The sequence below is a fragment of the Ursus americanus genome, chromosome 5, assembly GCF_024610735.1.
Source record: "Ursus americanus isolate L20-20 chromosome 5, mUrsAme1.1.p, whole genome shotgun sequence".
Lineage (NCBI taxonomy): Eukaryota > Metazoa > Chordata > Mammalia > Carnivora > Ursidae > Ursus > Ursus americanus.
In genome coordinates, this window is record NC_142131.1 from 81,048,901 (window position 1) to 81,061,297 (window position 12,397).

The 12,397-nt window shown below is 38.2% G+C and overlaps 1 protein-coding gene across 1 annotated transcript; it reads right to left on the reverse strand.

The window, feature by feature from the left end:
* Positions 1-934: 934 nt before the first annotated feature.
* LOC123776381 (olfactory receptor 2M3-like) lies at positions 935-1,882 on the reverse strand. The gene has a single exon (XM_045772313.1). The coding sequence runs from the start codon at positions 1,880-1,882 to the stop codon at positions 935-937; it is 948 nt and encodes a 315-aa protein (XP_045628269.1).
* Between the last annotated feature and the right edge of the window lie 10,515 nt (positions 1,883-12,397).

Consider the following 12,397-nt stretch of genomic DNA (forward strand, 5'->3'; position numbering starts at 1 on the left):
AGGGTATAAAGGTTTTTCCTCTTTAGCCACAATAATTTCCAGAATTATATAACTGTATCATCTATTTCTGTATCCATATTGATATTTATATAGTTAGTCATATATGAATATCATTATAAAAATAAATTTGGAGTGTCCTACATGAGATTTGAGAATATGCAACCCACAGTAAACCAAGACTTCCTCATTAAACAAAATATATTATGTTTTCATACAATTACAGTACACAATCCATACAAGGATCAAGATACCCAAGGAAGAAAAATCCGGATTTTAGGATTCATGTTCATATTTTAGTTTCCCATGTATAAGACTGATATTTTTAGAAAATGGAAATAAATAAGAACACCCCAGACATCCACCATCCTGAAAAAGGACAATGTTCAGGACAATTAAAGATCAATGGGCATATATCTCAATACAATACCTCTTTTTTCTCCATCTAGTTGATAAATTCATTTTCATAATGATCCTTCATTCATTCCCATAACGTAGTATATACAGAGATTGGTAATTCATTTTTTTTTATGATCACCCTAAATGAAGACATTGGATTATTCAGAATTCTTTTTTTTCCCCTAATGTTAAGTTTATGATATGTTAAGAAACACAATAAGTTTAATCAATACAATCAAACAATCAGATGTTATCTTGGGCAATAACCTCTATTTGTTAACTGATAATATAAAAAAATGAATAAATTGTGGGTCTTGTCTTGCAACAAATATTTCCTTATAGCCATTGCTAGAAATTACCATAAAAATGTAAAATATTTGAAGAAAAAATGCAAAGTGTATCAATTTCTAAATCTTATGTTTTTGCTTATAGCTCTACAAAGATCAATAAATATTAGATACTTAATTATATTGATTGAATACATGAATTTGAGGATAAATCAAAGAATATGGGAGAAAAAAACAAAGCATAAAGATCATCAGGCAATTTCCTCTGCAGACTTCCCCTTCCCCAGCACCTTCTTGAATGCTCTGGCCACTTCCTTGTTGCGGAGGCTGTAGATAAGGGGATTCAGCATGGGAGTAAGGATGGTATAGAAGACAGAGACCATTTTGTCCTGGGTGGGGGAACGATCTGAAGTGGGCCGCATGTATATGAACATGGCTGCTCCATAGTACATTCCCACTACAGTGAGGTGAGAGGAGCAGGTGGCAAAAGCTTTTCGGCGACCCTCCCCAGACCCCATGTGAATGACAGCCACGATAACACGAGCATAGGAAGCACTGATTACTGCTACAGGGAAAAGAAGCATAATAATACAACAGATAAATATCATCCTTTCAAATAACAATGGGTTGGTGCATGAGAGAGTGAGAAGGGCAGGGACATCACAGAAAAAGTGGGGTATTTCCCGGGCTCCACAATATGAGAATGATAATGCAACTGCAACTTCAATTATACCATCAAGGGAGCCAAGAATCCATGAAGAAGCTGCCATGAGACCACAGATTTTCTGGTTCATGAGAACTGAATATCGTAATGGGTGACAAATGGCAACATAACGGTCATAGGCCATTGTAGCCAACAGGAAACATTCTGCTCCAAGCAGGGACACGTATAAGAATATCTGGACTCCACAACCAGCCAGAGAGATGGACTTCCTGCCAGACAAATAGTTGAAGGCCATCTTGGGTACAGTGGTGCAGATAAGCATGAGGTCCATGAGGGACAGTTGGCTGAGGAGGAAGTACATGGGTGTGTGAAGTTGGATGTCCAGATAGATGAGGAGAACCATAGCAATGTTTCCAATAAAGGCCACTGTGAAGACACCCAAGACCAGAGAGAAGAGGAAGATGTGGGTGGGGCTGTTATTGAAGATTCCCAGCAGAATGAAGTCTGAGTTGAAGGTCTGATTCTCCCATGCCATGATAAATATGTTGACTGCATGGAATACAAGAAGTGACACATGGCTGGGATTGTGTTATAGAAATATTAAGCACTTCCCTCCTCTCACCCTTTCTACCAAATTGCCTAAGTTAGAGAAAATTGTTTCTCTGGTCATATTTTGTTTTCATTTTTAGACTACATATATTAAACCATAGTTTTAGCTTGATACAATTTTAATACAACATGCATTGTTCACGGACATAGTAAGTTACACAGTAAAAATATGAGCATTTTCTCAAGTCATCTAATCAGGTTTGCATATTACAGAAAAACCTTCAAACATTCCTACTGAAAAACGCACATGAGTTTCCAAGCTTCCTATGAAAATGTATTGCCCAACAGAAAATTACCACATCACTTTACTCAGTAGAATTTCAGTTCTTCTAAAAAGCAGTATGTCATTTCTATTTCACTGTTTATTGTGTCTTTATTAAGAGAAGGAACAGGACTTCCCCATTAACATTATGTAGTCTATCTAGAACAGCCATGTAGTTTGAGTTATTCTAATATGCATTCAACTAAACTCTCCTGCCTCACATTTCTCTCCCTTACTCACTATCCCTCTCAAGTTTCTTTCTAACTCATTTTTTTCTTTAACATGCATACTGTCTTCCCATATTCAGGTGATATCCATTGTCTTTATTTAGTGAATATTACTCCTTTGTTGTGCTCCTCCTATCCCAATCTTTTAAATCCCCCTTCATCGGAATACACTTCTTGAAGCTGATAAGTATAACAAAAATAAGTGGTGATGCCTTTGGGAAAGGCTCATCAGTATTTCTAAAAAGCCCATCTTACATTAAAGAGGGCATGTGATATGATGGGCCCTGGGTGATTAACTCAGCTAACAAATCACTGAACATTATATAAAAACTAATGAAGTACAATACCTTGGCCAATTGAATTTAAATTTAAAAAGCCCACCTTATTTGCATCATACCTCAATATTACAAACAAAATTAACTTTCTATTCTTTCCTTCACCCAACACTACTTTTGGATTTTCCCAAAGAATAATTGTATTGTGTCGCTCCTCTTAAAACCTTAATTCTCAAAAGTCTCAAATTGTCTGTAGAGCAGATTCTCATCTCCTTGCTGACCTTCTTTTGAGATATTGTGGAAAGTCATTCAAGACTCTAATATTCAAACAGATATCTCCAAGATATCTGTTCTCCATTTCTGTATATGGACTTTATGCATTATTATTTACATTTCCGGAAGATACAAGAAATAAATCTGAGCTTAAGTCTCTTTTTAGGAATGTCTGCTCTTCCACAATCCTTCACCTTTATAAATCACATCTCCCTTCAAATTCCAACACAGCAGTATATTTCTCCATGCCTCTTTCTTCAGTCTATAGCTAGCAAGCTCTACATATACTAAACTTACAGGAGATGTATGACCTCTTCCTCTACTCTATATGAAAGGAAAATATTACAGACCTTCAGATCAGAGAAGCCTGAGCTTACAATCTTGCTCTATCACCAACTTGTAGGTCAACAGGCAGGTTAACTGATATCTCTGAGATTATATTTTTAATCCCCTCTATCCTTCACAGTTTTGTTATAAACTAGAAAGAGTTAATTCTTTAAAGCTTCATCAAAATATGTGCATCATACCTTGAATTAATCATATGAACATTACCATCATTATTCAGATCCTTGTCACACACACATTTCTGTCTTGCAATAATCTCCACTGCTGTTCCCCTTCATTATTTAAAAAAAAAAAAACCTCTATTTTTCTTACTAGATTGTTGGTTCCTGACTAGTAAGCTATATGCTTATTTTATATGTGTCGAATCCAACTAAAATGGTTTGCAGAAAGATGAAGGCCATAAGATCATCACAAGTAATTGGAAGCAAGAAAAAATAGACCACATGCACTCTAGAGGCTTGCAACGATTCTCAATTTAGCATTTATAACACTGTTCTAAATAATGCCTACGTTATTTAACATCTTCACAGGTATTATTTAATTTTATCTTCAAAAAGACCTGTTTCAATTATAAGAAACACATTAATTTTACAGAGAATATAAGGGTGAAATTTGCAGATTGACATGAAATAGTACCCTCCTATATAAATGACTTTAAAATATCACAATTTCTATTAATATAGCTTTTGAATAAATTTTGATTCCATTTGGTTGAACTACAGACTGTCATAGATATTTTGCTATATACAGTTTCCCTTTCTTACCTTCTAGGTGTTTTCAAGAAGATACTACAAGCAGAGTAACTGAAAACCTTTAAATTTCCAGAAGAAACCTATGCAAAACAATTTTACTAAGTCATCAGTGATTTAATTTTACAGTCTCTCCAGAGAATTCAGTCCCTGATCTTCAATTATAGTACTTTATGTTAGCATCCACTTTTCCTCTGAAGGCCTCAAACATAATTAGTTTTCAACTTGAAAATATGACTTTTATTGATATTTAAGATCAAATCAAAAGTCATGTCACCTTGATTGATAATTTGGTTCTCCTTTGTTTCCCAGTTCCTACATATATTAATTACGACATTTTCAACCTTTACCTATGTATTTATTTATTTGAGAGAGAGAGAGAGAGAGAGAGAGAGAGAGATCACAAGAGGAGGGAAAGAGTAGAGGGAGAAGCAGACTCACTGCTAGGCAGAGAGCCCAATATGGGACTTGATTCCAGGACGCTGGGATCATGACCTTAACGAAATACAGATACTTAATCGACTGAGACACCCAGGTGCCCTTTTTAATTTTTTTTTAATTGAAGTGTTGGTTTTTATTCCTATGGCTAAAAAAATTATGTCACTGATGATTTCATCTTTTGTCGTTAATTCTTTTTAAAGTTTTATTAAGACTGATTTTTCATTATTTTCCATATTAATCTTAGAATTAGTTATTTGTTTCCTTAAAACTGTGTGGTTTACATTGCAATTGCATTATATGTGGGTTAATGAAGACTTTTAACGATCCCATGTTATCTTCAAACTGCTTAAATGTAGGAGTCCCTGGGTGGCTCAGTTGGTTAAACATCTGCCTTCAGGTCAGCTCATGAGCCCAGGGTCCTGGGATCAAGCCCTACATAGGGCTCCCTGCTTAGCAAGGGAGTCTGCTTCTCCCTCTCTCTCTGTCCATTTCTCTGCTTGTGCTCTCTCTCTCAAATAAATAAATAAAATCTTTAAAAAACCCACCAAACTGCCTGAATCTAGATTTTAACATAATAAAATTAATAATTTTGTATTTCAGTCACATGTGAAGTCACACAAGATACAGATGTAGTGAAAAGAAGGGGCACATGAACCCCAATGTTCATAGCAGCAATGTCCACAATAACTGAGATACCCTTCAACAAACAAATGGATAAAGAACATGTGGAGGAGTTAAGATGGTGGAGGAGTAGGAGACACCTTTTTCAGCCAGTCCCCCGAGTCAAGCTGGATAGGTACCAGACCAGCCTAAACAACCACAGAACCAGCCTTAGACGCAGGAAGATGCATCTGGATCTCTACAAATGAACATCTCCAGTGCTGAGTATTGAGGTACGGAGTGGGGAGCCATGAAACCGTGCACAGATATCAGAAGATAAATGGAAGGGGGAGGGAGCCACCACGTTCGGGCGCAGGGAAGCGGTAGCCACTTGCATGGGAGAGCAGGCGGGGCTCGCCTACGGCACCCGCAAAACAGCAGACTGAGACAGTGAGCCGGGTACGCGCGCCACCAGGCATCTTGCGGAACACCAGAATCCCGGTGCACTCACTGGATCCAGACCGAGACCCGGAGCTTCTGGAGTGCATGCGGGGCAGCTGGCGGCTGGCGGCGTTAGAAACACAAAGGACAGAGACACGTGGGCCCTGGAAGTGAGGGCTGGGACACCGGGTATGGGGCGCACATCCCGGGACACTGCAGGGTTGAGCAGCACCAACAGTAACAGAGTTAAAGTGGCCAGAACATTAGTAGAGAATGGGCCGCAATCCCTCTGTTCTGTGACAGAGGCTGAAATTCGGCCGCTGCTGCTCTGACTCTCAGAAGAGGTACAGGAAACCGCCAGGGAAAGCCGCCAGAGAACAAAAGCCTGGAAATACTGGCTCAGAGAGTGCCCATCCCCATCCCCCCTCGCAGGGGACACGGAGACTCTACCCAAACAGGGTTGCCTGAGTATTGGTGCAGCATGCCTTTCCCCCAGAACACAGAATGCAGGCTGAAAAATCAAGAAGCCCACAACCCGGGCGCCTGGGTGGCACAGTCATTGAGCGCCTGTCTTTGGCTTAGGGCGTGATCAAGGCATTCTGGAAAGGAGTCCCTCATCGGGCTCCTCCGCTGGGAGCCTGCTTCTTCCTCTCTCGCTGGGGAGAAGGGAGAAGCACTCCCCTGCTTCTGTTCCCTCTCTCGCTGGTTAGCTGCCACATAAATAAATAAATAAAATCTTGAAAGAAGAAGCCCAGAACCCTAAGATCCCTATAAAACAAGGGGCATGGCCTGGGACCCAGTCAATAATTTGGGCTTTGGACAACCCCGCAACCTCTCCTCATCAGAATGACAAGAAGGAGAAGCCCACCACCCCCAGCAAAGAAAAGACGGTGAGTCTGTGGCCTCTGCCACAGAAATAATGGATATGGATGTAACCAAAGTATCAGAAATGGAATTCAGAGTAACGATGGTCAAAATGATGAATAGAATTGAAAAAACTATTAACGAAAAGGTTACTGAGAATATAGAATCCCTAAGGACAGAAATGAGAGCGAATCTGACAGAATTAAAAATTCTATGAGCCAAATGCAAGCAAAACTAGAGGCTCTGATGGCCAGGGTCACACAAGCAGAGGAACGGGTTAGTGAATTGGAGGATGGGTTAATAGAGGAAAAAACCAAAATAGAAGCTGCTCTTAAAAAAATCCAAGCCTACGAATGTTGGCTACGGGAGATTACTGACTCAATGAAACGATCCAATGTTAGAATCATTGGCATCCCCGAGGGGGTGGAGAAAAACAGAGGTCTAGAAGAGATATGTGAACAAATTGTAGCTGAAAACTTCCCTAATCTAGCGAAGGAAACAAACATTCGTGTCCAAGAGGCAGAGAGGACCCCTCCCAAGCTCAACCACGACAAAACTACACCACGTCACGTCATAGTGCATTTCGCAAATATTAGATCCAAGGATACAGTATTGAAAGCGGCCAGGGCAAAGAAATTTCTCACGTACCAAGGCAAAGGCATCAGAATTACGTCAGACCTGTCTACACAGACCTGGAATGAGAGAAAGGGTTGGGGAAGCATATTTAAAGCTCTTTCAGAGAAAAACATGCAGCCAAGGATCCTTTATCAAGCAAGGCTGTCATTCAGAATTGATGGAGAAATAAAGACATTTCAGAATTGCCAGTCACTAACCAATTTCGTAACCACGAAACCAGCCCTACAGGAGATATTAAGGGGGGTTCTATAAAAGTAAAAAGGCCCAAGAGTGATACAGAACAGAAAGTCACAGCCAATACAAACAAAGACTTTACTGGCAACATGGCATCATTAAAATCATATCTCTCAGTACTCAGTCCTAATGTGAATGGCTTAAATGCTCCCATAAAATACCACAGGGTTGCAGATTGGATAAAAGGAAATGAACCATCCATTTGCTGTCTACAAGAGACTCATTTCGAACCCAAAGATGCATTCACACTGATAGTAAGGAGATGGAGTACCATCTTTCACGCAAATGGACCTCAAAAGAAAGCTGGGGTAGCAATTCTCATATCAGATAAATTGGATTTTAAACTATAGACTATAGTTAGAGACGCAGAAGGGCACTATATTATTCTTAAAGGAAGTATTCAACAAGTGGATATGACAATTATAAATATATATGCCCCCAACAGGGGAGCAGCAAGATACACAAGCCAACTCTTAACCAGAATAAAGAGACATATAAATAAAAATACATTAATAGTAGGGGACCTCAACCCTCCACTATCAGAAATAGAACACCCTGGCAAAAACTAAGCAAAGAATCAAAGGCTTTGAATGCCATACTCAATGAGTTGGACCTCATAGATATATATAGAACACTACACCCCAGAACCAAAGAATACTCATTCTATTCTAATGCCCATGGAACATTCTCAAGAATAGACCATGTTCTGGGACACAAAACAGGTCTCAACCGATACCAAAAGATTGAAATTATCCCGTGCATATTCTCAGACCACAACGCTCTGAAATTGGAACTCAACCACAAGGAAAAATTTGGAAGAAACTCAAACACTTGGAGACTAAGAACCATCCTGCTCAGGAATGACTCGATAAACCAGGAAATCAAAAATCAAATTAAACAATTTATGGAGACCAATGAGAATGAAAATACAACAGTCCAAAACCCATGGAAAACTGCAAAGGCAGTCCTAAGGGGGAAATACATAGCCATCCAAGCCTCACTCAAAAGAATAGAAAAATCTAAAATGCAGTTTTGTATTCTCACCTCAAGAAGCTGGAACAGAAACAGAGGGACAGGCCTAATCCACTCACAAGGAAGGAGTTGACCAAAATTAGAGCTGAAATCAATCAAGCAGAAACCAGAAGTACAGTAGAGCAGATCAACAGGACTAGAAGCTGGTTCTTTGAGAGAATCAATAAATTTGACAGACCACTGGCAAGACTTATCCAAAAGAAAAGAGAAAGGACCCAGATTATTAAAATTATGAATGAAATGGAGAGGTCACCACCATATGGTTTCTCTCATGTATGGAACATAAGAACTAGGAAGATCAGTAGGAGACGAAAGGGATAAAGAAAGGGGGGGTAGTCAGAAGGGGGAATGAAGCATGAGAGACTATGGACTCTGAGAAACAAACTGCGGGCTACAGAGGTGAGGGGGTGGGGGAATGGGATAGGCTGGTGATGGGTAGTTAGGAGGGCACGTATTGCATGATGCACTGGGTTATATGCAAGTAATGAATCATGTAACTTTACAGCAAAAACTAGGGATGTACTGTATGGTTACTAACATAATATAATAAAAATATTAAAAAAGAAAAGAATGTGATAATGTGAATAGCTGATTTGCAATTAGCACCAGAATAAATCAGATACTCAAGGAGAAAGAAAAAGAAAAAACAAACAAAAAAAAAACAAACAAAAACCTACTTGAATAACAAGAATTAATAAAGCCCAAATTTAGCAGAAATAAACATTACAGTAGATAGAAATGGAATAGAGACTACAAAAACAAAATAAATAACCAACGTAATAAAGAATTGTTTTTTGAAAAGATAAACAGAATTGGCAAATCTTTAGCTAGACTAAGAAAAAGAGAAAGGACTAAAATTCATGAAATTATCAATGAAAGAGATACTGTAACTTATACAACAGAATGATAATCATAAGAATCATCTATGAACATGAACAATTGTATGCCTAGAAATTGGCTATCCTAGAAGAAAGAGATAGGTTTCTGTAAATATACAATCTACCAAGACTGAATTATGAAGAAATGGAAAATCTAAGTAGACCATTAACAAGTAAGGGATTGTATCAGTAACCAAAACTTCACAACACAGAAATTTCAGGAGGAGATGGCATCACTAGTGAATTCTACCAAACATTTAAGGAAAAACTAATACGTATCCTTCTCAAAATCTAAAAAAATGAAGAGCAAGGAATGCTTCCAAACTTATGAGAAAAATGTTGATGTGATACCAAAGCCAGAGGATTTTAAAAGAAAATTAAAATCACAGTCCTACATTCTTGAGGACCACAAATTTTAAATTCCTCTAAAATTATTAGCATGCTGAATTCCACAGCACATTACACACTGACAAAATTTCACAACATGAAAGAAATATTATGAACATTATACATATATAGTCTTTACCAGAGACTTATTTTTTAAATTATTTACTGTAGTATCAAGCTCTGCTCAATCCTTCAAGTATATTTTGAGGTGAGGTAGTCCTGTACACACTAGCATGAGTTCCTAAATTTAATAGTTTTTTTTTTCTTTTTGCTTTTGTCAGTAACATTTTGTGTTTCTGTTTTGAAGTCTGTTGAATCCGTAGGTGACTGAAGTGTATTGCTAATATGAAAATAGTTTAATATTTGTATAATTTAGTAATTGTTGTCCAAAGAGACGAACACTGAAAAATGACACGTTTCAGAGGAGGGGGGTGGTGACTGGCCGGCTCAGTTAGTGGACTTTGTGGTCCTTTTCTTGGGGTCATGGGTTTGAGCCTCACATTAAATGCATAGGCTACTTAAAAAAATAAAATCTTTTAAAAATTTTAAAAATAAAAAGGAATTATGACATGTACTCAGCATAAATTAGAAATCAAAGTGATATAAGGACTGCATCAAAATAATGTAAAAATTTAGAGAAGATAAAATTCATAATGATTTACTTAAGAATACCACTAATAAACCTGACATAAACATGTTTAGGATTAAAATAGAAGAGTGAAAATAGAACAAATATAGTATTTAAAAGATTAAATGGCAATGTACATGCTAGGATTTAACAACTGAAGTATATACAATAAGAAAATAAGGATGTGAAACATTGGAATACTATAAGTAAGCAATTGCATACTGACTATTTTTAAGAATTAGAAATGATGAATACATGAGTTTAGAGGGCATTAAAAAAACAGTGATCATAAGAAGTTATTAGATGAACAAATACATTTTCACAGAAAAATATCACACATGGCACTGTCAACTATAGATAAGAGCATAAAGGATAAAGGCTAACTATCCTTAGCCTCTTGTTTTCTTACCAGAGCAGAGGGAATTAGACCATCGAATAAGTATGTAATACACAATTTGAGCTAGAATGAGATCTCTTCCTTGTGTTTTGGATTCATTCTTTTGAGTGAAAGATTTATTGAGATAGAGTTCATACATCATAAAATTCACCAAGTAATAGTGCACAGTGTGTATAGCTCAATAGGTAGTAGAGTCTCAGGGAAGTGTGATGATCAACACAGACAATTTTAGAACCCCAAAAAGGATTGCTGTTTTTGTAGGTTTCATCCTGTACCTCACACTGCCAATCTTACACAAACACTAATCTACATATTGTCTCCATTGATTTTAATATTCAAAATATTTCCTATGGAATCAAGTATCATTTAGTCTTATGTAACTGGTTTCATTCACATAGCATGTTTTCAAGGTCCATCAATTTTGTTGCAAGTATCAGCACTTCATACGTTATATTCTCATGTGATACTGTAGTTTATGAATATAACTTATTTTTTAATATATCAGTTGATAGATACATGCATTGGTTCCACTTTTTAATTTACTATGAATAATGCCACTATGAATATTAGTTTACATGATTTTGTTTAGAAATATGTTTCCATTTATCTTGGTATATACCCAAGAATGAAATTTCTGAGTCCAATGGTACCTGAATGTCTTAGCATTTAAGGAAATGACACTCCATTGTTCAAAGTAACTACCTTAAAAATTATTACTTTACATTCCAGCTACCTGTGTTCTGGGGTTCAAATTTCTCTACATTCTTAAAAACATCTGTTGGTATCTGTGTGTGTGTGTGTGTGTGTGTGTGTGTGTGTGTGTGTGTGTGTGTGTGTGTTAATAAAACCATCCAAAGAGGTGGCAAGATGGCAGAGGAGTAGGGGACCCCATTTCAACTGGTCTACTGAATTTAGCAGGTTATATATCAAACCACTTGGAATACCCACTGAATCACCCTGAGATGTAAGAATATATATTTGGATCTCCGCTAGCAGAAAAGCAACTGCTTTTTGTGGGGTAGGACATGCAGAGTCATGAATCTGCTGGGAGATATTGGATGATAAACAGAAGGGTGAGGGAATCTCCATAAACTGGCTCCTAGAAAGTGATATAACACCAGAATGCAAAATCAGAACCCTTAGAAATCTGCTCTAGTGAAAGACATCCCTCTCTGAAAGGGGCTCTGGAAATGAAAAGGCAGAATTCTAGTAGGGCATTGTGTCCTTGGAATACAAGGAGTAGAACAAAGGGGGTCTTGAATGGCTAGAGTGGCTGAGCAATGGAGCCAGGAAGCAGGTTACGCACCCAGACAGGATCCAGGAGCTTCAGGAATTGCATGAGTCCACAGCCACTCACTGTTTTAGAATCACAAAGGGCAGTGGCACTCCTGGGCCTCTGGGACTACCTCTGGGAGAGCTGCCATGGGCGCACACCATGGGAGGCTGGTTTTTGGAAGTGCATACAGAACTGGAAACTGTCCTGCAGGCTTTATTAAAGAAGGCAGACAGTGCTATTTCTCCTCTGGGCCAGAGGTTTGGGTGTGGCCAGTTTTGTTCTGATCCTCTGAGGAGGCTTGGAAACCCTCCAGTGAAAAAAAGCCACATGAAGGACCGGTTTACACTGAACCAATCCCCCTGACAAGGGGTGGGACAACTCCACAAGGGCAGAGTTACCTAACAAACAGCTTGGCAGGCCCCTCCCCCAGAAGACAATCTGGAAGAACAGTTGGATGACAACCATATGGATCCTTTAAAATGGTAAAATTCCAATG